Consider the following 18,351-nt stretch of genomic DNA (forward strand, 5'->3'; position numbering starts at 1 on the left):
AAGTTTAATTAATAAATAAATAAATAAATAAATAAATAAATATCTTGGTACTAATGGTACCAACAGCTGTTTCAGCAATCTGGCCCTATCTATTGGAATCCTTGAACCTACAGCTTGCTTTGAAATGATGACAGCTTAGGATGTTACCTCTGTTGTGCGTTTCAGTGGGTTAACTATTTGCCAGATAGCCAAGATGACAAAATCGAGCCCGACAAGCAATCCAACAGTGGCATAGAGTTTCCAGGGTTCCAAAGTCTGTGGGAAAAAATGGAGAGAGAGATCTGGGGGCTGAACCCACTCAAAGAGATAGAATAGAATATATGAAATTTCATAGATCCTGGAGGCCACAGATTCAGGGTGCCCTGAGTTTTCAGACCATGGAACCATCTAGTCAATTACAATAATTATTATTGTTTACCCAATTATTGTATAATTGGGTAATATGGAAACAATACACACCTATTTCACATGCTAGCTTTTTGATTATGGGAGCAACAGTTTCCCCATAAATGGTGCCATTTATGTGGTTGGTCTTCAGACTCTCATAAGCCTGTGAATTGAAGTTAATATTACCTGGAAGGCCTCAGACTGAGGAAAGTTGAGAAAGTGTGGGAAATCCAAGACCTTGTGTCAAAAGTTTAGTGGAAAAAGTGGGCCTAAAGTTAAGAAATAAGACACCACAAAGATGTTCTGGGAAACAAGCTGTGTGCAGATATAGTTTCCCCCAAATTCCTGTTTTGCATCCAGAGAGGACTGGAGAAACTAGTCCCAGTCACAACAATACCAGGCTGCGTGGTTCAATGGTTCGATTTAATATAAGGCAGCCTCCTCAATGTGCCTATGAATTTAAGTTCTGTTCCTGCAGTGACAGTTCCTTGGGAAATTTATCAACATAAATGTAAAAACACAACACTGTAAAGCAATAAATCAATACAGCAAAGTTCAGCAGCGTTTAAACAAGAGGCTAAGGACACACACGCAGAGGGAGAAAACATGGTTGGCTAAGGAACTCTTGAGAATGTTATTAGGCCTTTTCTGAAGTATGGGTTACAAGATCAAATTTACTAGCCCTCCCACCCTGAGAATGGTGTTCCCCCCTCCAAATCTGCAGCCAGTCATAAATCATAGCAAAACTCAAGTGTAAAGGTTTTGCTAAGATTTATGAACTTGTATGTCAGCTCCTTTCACCTAAAGACACACCCACCAGATATAAAAGATAAAGTATCTGGGAACGCTAATCTCTATCAACAATTATTTTAGTGGAACAAGGGCGTGGTATGATTTCAAGATTAAATTCTTGCGGAATAGAAAATGATGAACACCCTTGTAGCTTTGGAGCAAATGTAGGCCCATTCTGAATGTTTCCAAGAATAATAGAATTCAAAAGAAATACATGGTACATCCAAATTATTTTTCTGTATTTCTCGCTTCATTTGAATGACTCAGCCCAGTGATAACAAGAGAAAACACACACCTTCCGTCGTTCTTTCTTCTCTTCTTTCTTGGTGAAGACGGTGTGCACCCACCAGATTTTGGTGAACATGCTGCCGTAGCCAAGGCTAAAACCCAAACCCAGGAGCCAAAGCCGGGCCTGGAAGTGGGGGGGGGGGGAAAGAATAGTAGGAAAGCAGTAGCATTTATTACCAGATTTTTCTAGTTCTAAAAATCAATTAAGTCAATATCTTCCTTTAGAGTAGCTCATCACAAAAGAATCTCAGAACTTCCACAAAGCTCTTAATCAACCAAGAGAATCTGGGACTTTCCCAAGAGATATCTATACCACAGAGAGTTGATGCATTTTCTAACATTATAGATCAGGGGTGATGACCCAGGAATTGAAGAAGGGGAGGTTATAGACCATGGGGCGGAGGCGGCTGCCGCTGTTGCGGCCCTGGAGTTGGGTCAGGCTGAACCCAGAGTTCTGAGATCCAAAACTAGGAGGTGACAAAGATATTTGGTATTGTGTTGGTTTTACTTATTCTCTTTCGTATGATATTCTGATTATTCTTGACCCTTCTTTATTGCGTATGTAAGATTGGTAAACTTAGCTACTCCAGATACCTGCTTGCCATATGGCTGTTGTATGTGTTTAAAATTTTGAGTAAAATTCTTATCACGTATAAGAAAAATGAAAATTTACCATACCTGATATGTATTTGTATAAACTTTTTTTTGACCAATAAAAACTTTTTTTGGAAAAAAAAAAAAAAAAAAAATTATAGATCAGGGGTGTCAAACTTGATTTCATTGAGGGCCATATCAGGGTTGTGTTTGACCTTGGGTGTGTGTGTGGGGGATGTGTGGCCAGGATGGGTGTGGCCAGCACAATGTCACTTGTGTTGGGGCACCTGTAGTGGCCCGAGCCAGCGAAAACAGGTTTCCAAGCTCCCTTTTTTGGCTGCAACAGCCTTCTACAACTCTCTGCCAGTGAAAACAGAGCTCACAAGGGCTGCTTGCAGCCCTCATGAGATCCGTTTTCGCTGCCAGAAGCACTGCAGGCTGGTCCTTTGCTGTTTCCAGGGCAGCCCAGCAGGCCCGACCTAAGCATCCCGCGGGCCGGGTCTGGCCTCAGGCCTTGAGTTTGACACTCCTGCTATAGATAGTTCTCAACATTTCTACTAGTGATCTTTCAAAGTTACGATGACACTGAAAAAAAGCGACTGATGACCGTTTTTCACACTTCAAACCACTGCAGCATCCCCATGATCACATGATCAAAATTTAGATGCTTGGCCACTGACTCATATTTATGCCGGTAGCAATGTCCCGGGGTCATGTGGTCACATTTTGAGACCTTCTGACAGGCAAAGTCAATAGGGAATCCACCAGATTCATTTAACAACCGTGTTACTAATTTAACAACTGCAGTGATTCACTTAATAGCTGTGGCAAGAAAAGTCGTAAAACGGGACAAAATTCACTTAACGACTGTCTTGCTTAGTAACAGAAATTTTGGGCTCAATTGTGGTCATAAATCGAGGACCACCTGAATTCTCTCTCATTTGAAAAATGTTATTAAACATTAAATCTTATTAAATGGCTTGCCTCCAAAATTTGTGGTGCCAGATCGGACAGCCATTTGTCTGAAATTATATGGGGGTCTCCTGCTCGAGCAAGGGGTTGGACTAGAAGACCTCCAAGGTCCCTTCCAATCCTGTTATTCTGATATTTCAGAACTGAGGCCACTTAAATGGTATAAATGCTATAACAGTTTAAAATTTATTCCCATTCAGCTCTGTTTCTTCATTTCAATATTGCAGGTTAGAAATGCTATGATTGAAAATGTGCTGCGCTGCCTATTAAAGGTTTTCCCCAAGTTGGTGGATATTGTGACATTTGCGCACAACAACCTGAAAATATCCTTGGGTTTATATAGCACTGAGATTATGAGACTAGCATTCAATAGTCTTACAAAGAACAATTTTAATTAAATTTGGGAAGTTCCACCAGTGGCACTTCCAACAAAGTGCCACCGTTTCCACTGGAGGTTGTGGCAAAGGTTTTCATCTGTTTTTGTGTCACAAGTCTACAGGGGCTCCAGCAAAGACTTTAATTTACTATCTACCCAGTAGAGATCAACAGCGCAAGATATTTCAAGAATCGGTACCCAATCAGATTTTGTTCTGCCTTAATTTTACATGACTTTATTCATGAAGATCAATGTGGGTTTTTACCTAAAAGACAATTATGAAATAATATTACAAATGTTTTGGATATTTTGGAGCGTTTGGAGCAATGCAATGAAAAAAAATTCTGCACTGATCTTAGATGCACCAACATTTTGAATTGGATTTTCTTATTTAGCGTTTTAGAACATATGACTCTTAGAGATAATTTTATTAAATAGATAAGATCAATTTATACTTCATGGAAAGCACAAATGATTCTTAACAGATAACGAATAAAACTTTGTGAGATTCAAAAAGGCTCACTACTAGGATTCCTGCTGGCTCCACTCTTATTTTAATTCTTGAGTTACTGAATAGAGACCAGTGGTGGGTTGCTACCGGTTCACCCTGGTTTGAGCGAACCAGTAGTAGTGACGGTGGGAAACTCCACCCACCCACCTGGATGTCATCAAATCGCGCTCATGAGTGAACCGGTAGCAAAGGTAAGTGAAACCCACCACTGACTGAGACATAAGATATCATGAGAGAATAACCAGACTAATATTTTAAAAAGCAATTTATAAATTAATCCTTTTGCAGATGACCTAGTGTTAATTTTGGAAGCTCTACTGGATGGAGTTGAAACATTAATGGGAAAATTAAAGATCTCTGGTATGCTAGCAGGTTTTAAGATTAATAATCAAAAGACAAAGATGCTTACAAAAATATGAAAATAGAAGATCAAATGGAACTGATGGAGAAAATTGGTTTAAGATCAAGAAAAAAGTACAATACTTGGGTATTATGATGATGAATATGAATCATATGCTATTTTGAAATTATTATTTTAGATATGGAATGAAATTTAAAAGGTCATGTTAAGATGGAAGAAATTAAAACTGTCAGGGAGAATTTATTTGATAAAAATGAATGTTTTGTCCAGAATGTTGTTTTAAGAACTTACGTACTATTCAAGCAGTGGCAAAAAGATATATTTCAATTTGTATGGCAAGGGGAAAACTACAAGTTAAATGTAAAGGACAGAGAAGGATTGGGTTAACCAGATCTGAAGTTGTATTTTCCAGTACATTTATGGTATTTTGATACCATAAAGTTAATGTTGATCTTAAAGCTATTTTATTAGACATGTCATTTTGAAACTATGGAATAGATATAAATCCACACAGTGCCTAAAAACACTTCTGAGGATATCCGCAAAAGAAGCATCTAATAGACAAGAAGCAGCAGACAAAGACTAGTAGTTATCGTATAGGAATTATTGAATTTATCACCAAGGGGAATACAAAATCAAATCAAGAGAGCAATTAATGACAGAGAAATATAGTTGTCCATGGTTTTCCCATTTACAGTTATCAGAAAGATTTTAAATGGTCCAATGTCACTATTGATTGATTTATTTACTATATCATGGACTGGAGGCCTGTGTTTAAAATAAAATGTTTACAACATCAAATATACTATTGCCCATTGTTAAGGCAATATGTGGGATGAGATGCAATTACTATGAATTCCCAGTCCAATATTTCCTTTAACATCATTCAGGTTGAGCAAAAGTTGGCTTCCTAACACCATCCCCTCAAAATCTAGCACTTACACAGGAATTTGTACTTTTACTGCATATTAATACGTTTAAATATTTAGGAACTTCTTAAAAATGCATTTTTTTCACACAAAGTAAGATCTGGGGTGAACTGCTGGGGGTTCGGGGGAACTTCTAGCTAAGATTCTGTGCAATTCGGAGAACCCCCAAATCCCACTCCTGGCTGGTCCTGCCCACACCATCGTGCCCCTCCAAGGAGTCCCCACGTGGCCTGTTTTGGATGCAGGTAAGTGCAGGGCGTGTGTAGAGGCTCAGGGAGGGCGAAAAATGGGCCTACTGGAAGTTCGGGAAGTTCAGGAAAAACAGGCCCATTTCCGGCCTCCAGAAGGCCTCTGGAGCCTGGGGAGGCCTTTTCGCCTTCCTGGAGGCTCAAGGAAAGCGTCCAGAGCCTGGGGAGGGTAAAAACGCACCTCCCCGCCATGGTGCAGGAAGCTGGCTAGGCCACGCCTATCACGGCCATGCCCACCAGGCAACTGGGCAGAGAACCCCTTGCTAAAATATTTGAAGCCCACCCCTGAGTAAGACCCTAGTTAGGGTATTCATTCAACTTTTGGGGCCACGGATATGATAGTGTCTGTTCTAGTTCTGAACTGTATCCGTTGGTTTCCATGGTAGCTCTCAGTTCTGAAATGGAATTAGAAGTCTTTAAGAAGAGATTGGACAACCATTTGTCTGAAATCGTCTAGGGCAGGGGTCTGCAAACTTGGCTCTTTTAAGACTTGTGGACTTCAACTCCCAGAATTCCTCGGCCAGCTTAAAAGAGCCACGTTTGCAGACCCCTGGTCTAGGGTTTCCTGCCTAAGCATGGGGTTGGACTAGAAGACCTCCAAGGTCCCTTCCAACTCTGTTATTCTATTCTATTCTAAGTGGTGGGGACTTCACTGAAGAAAAATTCTGAAGTACATGTATAACTCTGGACTTGTAACTGTGGTTCTCCAGAAACTACAGGATTGTAGCTCCTAGTAGCATTTATCATTAGGCAAGTTGGTTAGGTTTGATGGGAAATGTAGTTCAGTGGCATGTGGGGGCCTCAGATTTCCTACTTTTTGTTTAGCTATTAAACTACCAGGATGTTCTCTAAAGCTTTACAGCAGTCATGATGTACCTGGCAAACAAAAGGGAAGAGGTCTTTGCTGATGTGAAGGCCATCCAACCCAAGTGGGAAGACAGCTGCCTGGGCCAGTGCACAGCCCACAGCGGTCATATTATTGAGATATGGCTGAGAGTTCTGGATGTATCTGTAAAAAAAGAAGGACACCATCAAGTGGAATCTGGAATACAAAGGGTTCAAGCCACCAGCTCTCTGCTTCCAGAGAGATCAAAATAAAGTATTTTGATCAAAATAAGATAAGATCAAAATAAAGTATTTCAGCTGAATGAACTAGGCAAAATCCCTTTTGAGCAGCCAGTTTTAAAAGCAATGAAACTCAATTGTTGATTCAATTTGATTTCTAAAAAAATATTCTAATGTATGCTTTTGAATCATTGAATTGGATCTTGAAATAGCCTCATCATGCTTAAGTGAAATAAACAAATACTCAATCTTTTTTATTGTTTTGGGTGAATATGCCCTTCAGTACCATATGAGATAGGTATCTAAGAAGCCACCTTACTCTGATTTGATATTCCCTGTCTTGGTTGTCTCTAACATGTTATCTTTTGGTTGTTCAAATACTCAATTTATGCTATGCTGGCAGGGGATTCTGGGAGTTGAAATCCCAACACAACTGGAAGTCGTCAGATTGGGGAACTGATAAGGATTAAAATATGACAATATCTAGACTGCTCAGGTTCCTCACATGTGACCTGTGCTGACAGGCAATGGTTCCTTCAGTGTTTCAGAATCCAGATGTTGCCCTGGATATATTGGGAATGAACTTTAGGGACTTTGAATGCAAAGTATGTCTTCAGCTATAGAATTACAAATTTTCAATTAGCAAAAGAAGCTGGATGTATTAAGTAGAATCACTGGTCAGTGAGATGAGCAGCATATAAATTTCTCCAAAGCACCTGAGGGTAGAACAAGAAGTAATGGGTGGAAACTAATCAAGCAACTTAGAACTAAGGAGAAATTTCCTGACAGTTAGAATAATTAATGTGGAACAACTTGCCTGCAGAAGTTGTGAATGGTCCAACACTGGAAACTTTTAAGATGATGTTGGATAACCATTTGTCTGAAGTGGTGTAGGGTTTCCTGCCTGGGCAGGGGGTTGGACTAGAAGACCTCCAAGGTCCCTTCCAACTCTGTTGTTGTTGTTGTTGTTATTATTATTATTATTTAATAAATAAATAAAAGTATCACCCACCTGACATGCCCATTGTAGATGTTGAAGGCCAAGCAAATGATGGCCAAGAGGATACCCAAACTTGAGAGCACCGAAACAGAAATGAAGAGCTTCTGGGAAAGGTACCGGAAGGTGATGATGACCTTAGTATAATCTGCTGGTGGGACACCACCTGCAATGAAAGATACGGGAAGAAGAAAGGAATTCAAGAGCCTGTTCACACCATAGGCTTTTTCACCAGGAAGATCCACAAAGACTAACCACGTGTGGGGATGTTTCCATATGGTAACCTGACTAGCTTGAAAGATGCATTGCCTGAGGCTAAGCAGTTCCTCCTGACTCAACTCATGCACGCAGCATTTCCCAAGATGCACATCATGGCAGAAACAGAATGCTGAATTATGAAATACAGCATTTCAACAATAACTTTAAAATGATGTTTGCTAACTTCATCGTATAACACCGGTCATTAACCCACATGCATACAAGGAAGTGGAAAGCTCTAAATTTTCTCATTCATCTGACCCCAATTCCTATCATTTATAGTGTGGGTCCTTTGTCCACCACTATGAAGAATACACTCTTTGTCTTAATTGTTCTTGAAATGAATCGTTATCAAGTCAGTATAGATGCTCCCAGGATGTCTAAACTTGAGAACATTTTTAGGCCTCAAGGAAATCACTAGACTGCTAGATTTCATCTTTTCAAATCTAAATCCCATATTTAGCCCAAATATGCACTGGGAGTTCATTCATATCTATCTGCCTGTTAATTTCCTCACCCTACTATTTTATTATTAGTGATTCTGACTCAATTAGTTAAAATCTCTAGAATTTCCTATCCTCAGATAAATTGGGGAAAAACTGAGTTGCATCAATTTTTAAAAATTTCTTATTTTTTATCTTTCTTACCATATAAGAAAATGTCTTACACTGACTTACTTAAGATGTTCTGTTGAAGTGATCACTTGACTGTGTTACAGCAGGACAAAACATGGAACAACTTCAGGATTTTGTCTCAATTCCTGGCCTCAGAATAAAACTGTTGGAATGTCCAACTTTGTTTTCGATCTTGGAACACTCGAAATCATTAGCTTCAATTTCAAGCAGTATTTCAGTATTTACTTATAACCCAAATACTCAAAACGCCATTGCTCAGAATGATTAAGTTTTAGGCTGTTGGTTTGTGCTCCGAGCTTGGCAATTTGGTTGCATGATTAACTTTTGTTTGGAGTTTGGAACAAAGCAATATTATTTTATTTTAAGCTCAGAACACTTAAAACATTTTGAGCTCAAAATATTTTTCACACTCCTATTCATAATGAACATCTTTCAGTCTCTTACCAATCCACTTGTCATTGTTATACCAGGATAGGTTATCCTTGGTGCTGTCATAATAGCCAATCTTCTTATAGACACCATCTGTTGGCAGAGAGAAGAATTCTAGACAATAGAAGACTCAAGTAATAGGTTTATGGAAAGCCAGATTATTGGGCCAGTTTTTAAACTGTCAGAATGCTGGAACGGAATGTTTTAAAAAATAGCAATAGCATGGCAACACCTAGCTGCCTTTTTATAAAAGGAAACATGGTAAAATAAATCCTACATAATTATGCAGAATTGAACATTTCTACATAATTATACAGTATTTATGGTGCAGTGCTGATCCTTGTAATGTTGAATAATTACTTGCCCTCAGTGGGATATTATACAGCTTTGTGTAATATGGGCAAGAGATGGCATTGCTCCCAAGCACAGTGGTATGATTCACAACCTACGGTATTGTTAAATACAATCATTTTTTTAAGAGCATCTCCTCAGCAGTATATTTCTATGAGCTATAATCTCAAAAAAACTGTAATGATGAGAACATAATTGTAATCTTTTGTTCCCTTCAATATCCAGGAGAGCAATAATTTCCTGCAAGGTGCTGACACACCTGACTTCACTGTTTCGTCACAGAATCTTTTAAACAGGATGTACAGCTGTGCTGCAGCAGAAGTCCATTTTAGGTGTGTGTATGTAATGTGTTTATTTAAAGGGTAGGATTTCCATAGAGTTGTGCAACAGTGCAGGAATGAAGAACACAGAGGGAAAAAAAATTCTACATATTCCGAATAAAGGGGAAAGGTAAACCCCCGGTGATATAAGTTACACCGTGGCGTTATTGGCACACACGTAAATTAATAGAAAAGGAAGGTGGGGTGGGTGGATAGGAGTAGCAAAATGAATCCTGCCAATCAAAACCACTCTTGTAACTAACACTGTGTGATTGCCACATAGTACAGGTAGTCCTCAACTTAGAACCACAATTAAGCCCAACATTTCTGTTGCTAAGTGAGACATTTGTCAAGTGAGTTTTGCCCCGTTTAATGACCTTTCTTGCCACCGTTGTTAAGTGAATCACTATAGTTTTTTTAGTTAGTAACACCGTTGTTAAGTGAATCTGGCTTCCCCATTGACTTTGCTTGTCAGAAGGTTTACAAAAGGGGATCACATGACCCCAAGACACAGCAACCGTCATAAATATGAGCCAGTTGCCAAGCATCTAAATTTTGTTAATGTGACCCTGAGGATGCCGCAACGGTCATACATGTGAAAAATGGTCGTAAGTCACTTTTTCCAGTGCTGCTGTAACTTCAAACGGTCACTAAAAGAACTGTTGTAAGTTGAGGACTACCTGTAAAAAAAAAAACCAAAATGGAAATTGCAGCATATCTGTGTTGCATTGGGGAGAAAAAAGAGGATAAAAGGGCAGAAATGATGCAAGTGTGATGTTTTGGCAGCTGTTTCATGTGGCATGGGAGTCAGCTTAATGTTGCAATCAATGGAAAAATGCATAGTGTAGAGCAGGGGTCTCCAACCTTGGCGACTTTAAGACTTGTGGACTTCAACTCCCAAGCTGGCTGAGGAACTCTGGGAGTTGAAGTCCACAAGTCTTAAAGTCGTCAAGGTTGGAGTCCCCTGGTGTAGAGCATCCTGGGAACTCTGCTCACCCTGAAGCTGCTCAATGAGGGTCCAGGCCATCCGAGAGCCACTGGCATCAAAGACCACATGTCCCTGGGGGAGTGAAGGAAATTGTATTAACAGAAGGCCCCCATCATGGCAATCTGGTTTAGAATAGAATAGAATAGAATAACAGAGTTGAAAGGGACCTTGGAGGTCTTCTAGTCCAACCCCCTGCCCAGGCAGGAAATCCTACACCACTTCAGACAAATGGACAAAACTTCCAGTGTTGGCGCATTCACAACTTCTGGAGGCAAGTTGTTCCACTGATTAATTGTTCTAACTGTCAGGAAATTCCTCCTTAGTTCTAGGTTGCTTCTCTCCTTCATAAGTTTCCACCCATTGCTTCTTGTCCTGCTCTCCGGTACTTTGGAGAATACTTGACTCCTCTTCTTTGTGGCAGCCCCTGAGGTATTTGAACACTGTTATCATGTCTCCCCAGTCTATCTTTTCATCAAACTAGACATACCCAGTTCCTGCAACCGTTCTTCATATGTCAACCTGGCTCTAGTCCCATTCGAGAAATATTACTGCCTTGTGTCTGACTTCCAGAGCAAAGTTTCTGAGAATCTCAGTTTTCAAAAATATGGGACAAGCAGTTCAAGGACTAAGTCATCATTGTGAAGAAATATTGTACACATAACCCCGGTGAAAGGTGACAGAAAAAGTAGTTTTTGTTCCTTAACCGAGTGGGACACCTATCCTTGATCTACTTACCTTTCATGACCTTTTCCTTATTATATGTCCTGTACTAATAAAATGTAATGGTAATGTTAAAGATTTCCCTGGTCAATTATATCTGACTCTAGAGGGCAGTGCTCATCTCCGTTTCTTAGCCAAGGAAGCCAGCGTTCTCTGAAGATGCTTCTCTGGACATGTGGCCGGCATGACTATACGCCAAGGCGCAGGAACACCGTTACCCTTCCACCGAAGTGGTACCTATTTATCTACTTGCATTTTCCATATTTTCCAACTGCTAAGTTGGAGGATCTGGGACAAGAACGGGAGCTCACTCCACCACATGGTACTTGTCTCAAGTTGCCAATTTTCCGGTCAACAAGTCCAATGCTTTAACCACTAGGCCACTGCGCCACCATCTTGTACTAATACTTCTTTATATATTTCTTTTTTCTTACCATCGGAGTTTCTTGGCATACCCTATTTACTTCTACCCCCAAAACCAAAGGCTCTAAAAATTCAAATAGGCTTGGAAGGAGAATGCAGGATTTTTGATCTTATTCAAAATAATCTTACTTGATGATCCAGAATTCCGATAGACTTGCCTACGGATAGATTCTGAATATTCTGCACACCAGATTCCCTACCTTCAGGAGATTGGTTTCAGGGGATGACTCACCGAGACCCCCTCAAAGGCTGAAGAGTTGAGGGCTCGGTAGATCTCGTCTGTAATGGTCTGGTTATTGTAATTGAAGTCTTCAAGACGTAACCCTTTCTTTACCAGTTCAGCTGAGGTCTTGTTCAATGCAAGGGCCAGTGCCCAGATGGCATCATAAGCCAATGGGGCTTCCTGGAAACCCCCAGTCTCTTCTGGAGATTTCTCCACACGCTTTGTCAGTTTCTCTATAAATTCCTCTGATGTCTGGAGGGGACCAAGAAAAACAACATTCTTCCTTGTTGCAGAAATTGATAATTATTGGGATTGTTTTAATAAAGAAAAAGAAATAGCAAAAAGTAAAATGCAACATTTATAAATAAACAGGATTTAAAATTTCTATAAAACATGTAAAATATTTTAAATTTGCAAAGCAGTAAAATACTATTATTCAGTGGTGGGATTCTGCTGGTTCTAGGCAGTTCGGCCGAACCATTTGTTAAATTACTGGTTCGCCCCGCTCCTTGCCCCTCCCCTCCCCACCATTACTTACCGGTGTCTGTCGGTGGCCATGTGGAGGTTGGATTGGGTAGGCAGCAAGGCCACCGACCAAAGCCTGCCTGCATCCAAGTGTCTCTCTAGCCAGCGATTAAAGTGCCTCGCTGGCCACATGACCAGTGAGGCGCTTTAATCGCTGGCTAGAGAGACGCTTGGATGCAGGCAGGCTTCAGTCGGTGGCCTCGCTGCCCACCCGATTCAAGCGTCACGCGGCCGCCGACAGACACCGGTAAGTGAGGCGCTTTAATCGCTGGCTAGAGAGATGCTTGGATGCAGGCAGGCTTCGGTCGGTGGCCGCTTGGATCGCGTGGCGCTTGGATCGGGTGGGCAGCGAGGTGCATGGATCCGATCCGACAGAAGCCTGCCTGCATCCAAGCGTCTCTCTAGCCAGCGATTAAAGTGCGGCCAGCGAGGAGCTTGGATTGGGTAGGCAGTGAAGCATGTGTCAATCGCCTCGGCCTGCTGCCCACCCAGCAGGACTATCCTGCGGCCGCCTCCCACCCACGCAGCGCCAGCCTACCTTACCCCATCTGGAGAAAGAGTGGTGGAGAAAAAGAGGTGGGCAGAAAATGATGAAGGAGAGAAAGAGAAATGAAGGATAGAAGGGGGAGAAAGATGAAGAAGAGAAAGGGGGAGAAAGATGGAGAGAAAGAGAAGGAGGGAGAAAGATAGATTAAGGAGAGAAAGATTGAGAGAAAGAGGGGGGAGAAAGATGGAGAGAAAGAGAGGGAGGGAGAAGGAGAGTTTAAGGAGAGAAAGATTGAGAGAAAGAGAGGGGAGAAAGATGAAGGAGAGAAAGGGGGGGAGATGGAGAGAAAGAGAGGGAGGGAGAAGGAGAGATTAAAGAGAGAAAGATTGAGAGAAAAACAGATGAAGGCTAGAAGGGGAGAAAGATGAAGAAGAGAAAAGGGGGGAGAAAAATGGAGAGAAAGAGAGGAGGGAGAAAGAGAGATTAAGGAGAGAAAGATGGAGAGAAAGAGATGAAGGATAGAAGGGAGAAAGATGAAGAAGAGAAAGGGGAGAAAGATGGAGAGAAAGAGAGGAGGGAGAAAGAGAGATTAAGGAGAGAAAGATGAAAGGGGGGAGAAAGATGAAGGAAAGAAAGAGAGGGAGGGAGAAAGAGATTAAGGAGAGAAAGAGAGAAAGGGGGAGAAAGAGATGGAGAGAAAGAGGGAGGGAGAATGGATTTGTTCTGGTAATTGGTTTAACAAGCATGGCACTGAAAAAGTGACTTAAGACTGTTTTTTCACACTTAAGAACATTGCAGCAAACAGTCATTAGGGCGAAGAAGCTATGTCACATGACCACCTGGACATGCCCACCCGGTCCATGAAGCACCGCAGTTGTGACATGAGTGACATGGTTATTAAAAATGCTGCAACGGGGATAAATAATGACCGGTCATAAGTGTGAGGACTGATCAAAAGTGTGAGAACCTGTCAGAAATCACTTTTTTCAGCCCTCTGAGTAGTTTCTATGCCCATAGCCAGGGCCACCCGGTCACATGAGCAGCTAGGCTCGCCCACCCAGTCACATGAGCAGCTAGCCATGCCCATCCAGTCACATGACCACCAAGCCACACCCCAAAATAAGTCACGCCCACAGAACCGGTTGTTAAAAAATTTGAATCCCACCACTGCTATTATTGGGTGATATAACTGCTTTGTGGTTTGGATACTTTTACAAATTTGCCTTTTTAACCAGGTTTTTCTGCCTGAATGCATTGTTCCAGTTAGATCTCTTTAAAATTGTCTACATGATTTAATTCTAGAATATTATTTTTTATTTTTATTATATTTTGTGTTTTTAATGTTATTTTATTTTAATTTTTATTGTACACAGCTTTGAGCTTATGTTTTTAGTATTAAATGGTTTACAAACTGATTAAAAACAGACATCTTGCTGTAAAAAAGTTTGAGAATAATATTGACTCAAAGATTTATTGAAGTTTGTTTCATAATTGAATGCAAAAGAATATAAGGTTTTCTAAAAGGAGAATTAATCTTATTAGAGAAATCTATAACTGCTCATCTACCCAAAATAAAACTCTAATTTTAATTGAATTAGAAATATTACTTTATATAGTGAATCAGCTCTTTTTAAATAGGAAGGAACCTTTCATGAAACAACCTTGTTTTCTTTTCAATAAAATCAGGGAGCATCTTTGTGAAAAAAATATTTTTGGTTAGCTGAAATACTATTAAAAAATCTCCTGCCAACGTATATAATTTTGACTAGTGATTTGTAATAAAAGAAAATATGTAAATATTTTACGTGTAATGAACATGTATATATATTCTTATACTGCCAATTCATTTGTAGAGTAAATATGTCCAAACTAAGAAATATAACTCCTAGATAAATTTGCAAGTCTATTTTAAAACTCAAGAGGAGTCTGGCAGGCCTAACTAAGCTTTTTGAATTACAGCTCACTTCATCAAATGCACAGGGTGGGAAAATCAATGCAAGATTTAAATTAAAAAATGAGGTCAGGGGAGAAGAAAGAGAGGGGAAAACCAGCCGCTTATGTCTTTTAATAAAATGTATTCGCCTGAAAGGCCCTGTCAGCCGCCCCCTAATTTTGGCTACCACGGATTAACCGGGTTTTCATTTTAGCAAGACATGACCGCATTCCTTGCCTGTTGCGGCTCTTCCTCACCATATTAGAGATGCTGCGGGTGTTTTCTGGGTTCAGCATGACGATCTCCGTGGTGATGTGTCCCTCCACCGCCTCCCTCATCTCTTCCTCTGTGCAATTAATGTTTGCGTCCTTGATGCGGAACCAGTTGTCAGCATACCAGCCAATCAGGAACCAGACATATTTCTTTCCAAACAAACGCTCCTTATATACCTGCCACCGTTCACAAAGGAGGAATAAAAGAAGGTGAACTCGCAAACAGAGGAAGCCACACTTCCTGGCAGAAGGAGCTCACACACCACCACAATGCAGAAAGGGTCGCATTGAATACATACAGGTAGGTGGAAAAAAGCATTGTGTGATCGGCTATGCATTACGCACTGGAAAATAACGCGTACACAGCAACCCTGGAGCATGAGGCACGGAACAGTTCATCAAATTAGTGCCATCCTCCCACCCACTAATGCTAATTATCCAGAACGAGAAGCAGAATGAAGCTTCTATCTCAGAGGTGATATTAAGCAGGTTCTGACCAGTTCTGGAGAACCGGTAGCGAAAATTTTGAGTAGTTCGGAGAACCGGTAAATAACACCGCTGACTGGCCCCGCTCCCATTTATTCTCTGCCTCCCGAGTCCCAGCTGATTGGGAGGAAATGGGGATTTTGCAGTAACCTTCCCCTGGAGTGGGGGAGGGAATGGAGATTTTACAGTATCGTTCCCTGTGGAGTGAGGTGGGAATGGAGATTTTACAGTATCCTTCCCCTGCCATGCCCACCAAGCCATGCCACGTCCACCAAGCCACGCCCACAGAACCGGTAGTAAAAAAATTTGAATCCCACCACTGTTCTATCTGCATTCTCTGGTCCGCTCAGAGGATTCTGTGTACTTACCTCACAGAAAACCTTTCGTGCCTCAGTCTCGTAAAACAGCCCAACAATAATTCGAGCGTCCTGGCGCTGGAAAGGAGAAAGTGGAATCAGATGACCAGAAGAGACAAGCTTAGATATGAATAATGCCGATGGTAGAAAAGACGTTCTTTCATCACATGTACACGTATACATAGAAACATAATTGCATTTCTGTTGGTACTCATTACTATCCGACACGCAGCTTGTTTTCACCTTACAGCCATTCATTTATCAACTGTTCAAAGTGATGCCGTCGCTGAAAAGAGTGACCTGCAACCAGTCCTTGCACTTATGACCATTGTAGCATCCCCACAGTTATGTGATCGAGTGCTTGGCAATCAGCATGTACTTATGATCATTCCGGAGTCACATGATCATCGCTTGCAGCCTTCTCAGCTGCAAACAAAGTCAACGGGGGGAGCTGGATTTGTTTAACGATGGCATGATTCCCTTATGAATTGCAGTGATTTGCTTAACAACTATGGTAAAAAAAGGTTGTAAAAAGAGGCATGATTCACTGAACAACTGCCTTGCTTAGCAACCAAGTAATTCTAGTTCCAACTGTGGTCATAAATCAAGGACCACCTGTACTATCCAACATACTTAACTCCATTAAATAGAATGAAATTGTATAAATGCCCTTCCTACAGCTTTTAGAATGCTGCATGGGAAGATATTTCCCGCTGCACAGTTGCAAACTCACCCTTTCAGACCATTAATTCCCAAATCTTAACCAATCCAAAAATGTAACCTGACTATCAGCTAATGAAGGACAGAAATATTTCTGTAGGTGTACTGCATGCACGCAAGTATGCACCCATACACCGACAACTGCAATTACATCTTGAGCCTCACAACATAAGCACCATTTTATTCCTTTCATGCACAGCAGAGGGAAAGATCCCATCTACATACGGTAAGTGCAGCTGTAGCAATTGTTTCTATTTCCTGTTAGCTTAAATGAATAAATGGAAATCTATTTTGCCATTATTTTATTGGGGGACTGTGTCATTTTGCTAAGACTTCCAGAAGTCATTATTACTCTCCTTTATTATACTGGTCCATACGCGGATAAATAGACAGGCAAGTTTAAAATTACAAAATTCCAACAGGAAGTAGAACAATGACGTAAAACGTTAATTCAAACCCTGTGGAATCCAGCCACAGGCCAGCCTTCCCCAACTTGGTGTCACTGTCCTTCTGTGCTAGGTCCTAATTGCCATAATCCTCAGCCACTAGGACCAACATATCTGAAAAGCCCAAGTTGGAGGAGGAAGTTATATAACAGATCTCTACCCTGCCCTGCCCTACCCTGTTCTGCCCTCTCCTCTCCTCTCCTGCCCTCTCTTCCCTTCCCTTCCCACCAAAAATGGCCTGTTTTTCGGCAGTCTGGTACCCGTGACGACCAGACTATCTATCTATCTATCTATCTATCTATCTATCTATCTATCTATCTATCTATCTATCTATCTATCTATCTATCATCTATCTATCTACCCTTCCCTTTCCTCTCCTCTTGCCCTTCCCTTTCCTTCCCTCTCCTCCCTTCCCCTCCCCTCCCCTCCCCTCCCCTCCCTTCCCTTCCCTTTCCTCCTGGATTTCAATCAGCCACTGTGCTTAATTTGCTTAGACCTCTTAAAAAGCAGTCACTGTACATTCGAGGCACATATTTCTGACTTAATTATTCATTGTGTGAAGACATTCTTCTTTTTGTCTGTCTTGAACTTACGGTTAATCAGGTGATGTACTCTGTGTCAGAACAACTTAGCTGGGAATTCTGCATTTTTGAAGTAGACAAGGCACTCGGTGAAGCCCGCACCTAGCTCTTTGTTTTCATTCTGGCAGAGCCAGGTCTGACAAAACTGTAAATCTGTGCCATCAATTTTTAATGCATGCCGCCGAACTGGGCCATTGGATCTTTAGACCTGGGAAGTACCTGTTGCAACTGGCCTCTTCTAGGAATTGGGGAGAGAAGTGTAGGGCCCAAATTTCCTGGCACCATTATAGCTTCCAGTAAGTGTGCAGGAGGGTGGGGGAGGTCCTGCAGTGCCTATAATGCAGTGTTTCTCAACCGTGGCAACTTTTGTGTGGACTTCCAACTCCCTGAATTTTCCAATTGCACATCTTAAATTTGCCAAGGTTGAGAAACACTGCAAAATATAGTAAAAGGGAGGCCCTGTCCCACTGAAAAACTGAGTGGGGCATAAACTTATTGGCTTCCGTAGGAACAAGGCAATCGCTTTTCCCCTTAAGGAAGGCGGTGGAACTCATAGTCATCTGACTGCTACCAGCTGATGTTCACCGTAACTTTGCTCCGCTTTTTTAAAGAATCCATGAAAAGGTTAAGTACTGCCACTAAGATGGCATTTGGTGCATTCATTACAGAGGCATCACC

At 41.2% G+C, this 18,351-nt stretch overlaps 1 protein-coding gene across 1 annotated transcript in view; it reads right to left on the reverse strand.

The window, feature by feature from the left end:
- The window catches only part of GABBR1 (gamma-aminobutyric acid type B receptor subunit 1), a 238,597-nt gene that overhangs the window by 13,382 nt on the left and 206,864 nt on the right, over nt 1-18,351 (reverse strand). The window contains exons 11-19 of the mRNA XM_058167527.1: nt 15,939-16,004; nt 15,070-15,261; nt 11,877-12,119; nt 10,510-10,573; nt 8,858-8,935; nt 7,536-7,686; nt 6,335-6,467; nt 1,475-1,591; nt 148-255 (exon numbers count right to left, since the gene is read on the reverse strand). Coding sequence (XP_058023510.1) covers nt 148-255; nt 1,475-1,591; nt 6,335-6,467; nt 7,536-7,686; nt 8,858-8,935; nt 10,510-10,573; nt 11,877-12,119; nt 15,070-15,261; nt 15,939-16,004 — 1,152 coding nt within the window. The remainder of the gene's footprint in view (nt 1-147; nt 256-1,474; nt 1,592-6,334; nt 6,468-7,535; nt 7,687-8,857; nt 8,936-10,509; nt 10,574-11,876; nt 12,120-15,069; nt 15,262-15,938; nt 16,005-18,351) is intronic.

This window comes from Ahaetulla prasina, chromosome 2, assembly GCF_028640845.1.
Source record: "Ahaetulla prasina isolate Xishuangbanna chromosome 2, ASM2864084v1, whole genome shotgun sequence".
Taxonomy (NCBI): domain Eukaryota; kingdom Metazoa; phylum Chordata; class Lepidosauria; order Squamata; family Colubridae; genus Ahaetulla; species Ahaetulla prasina.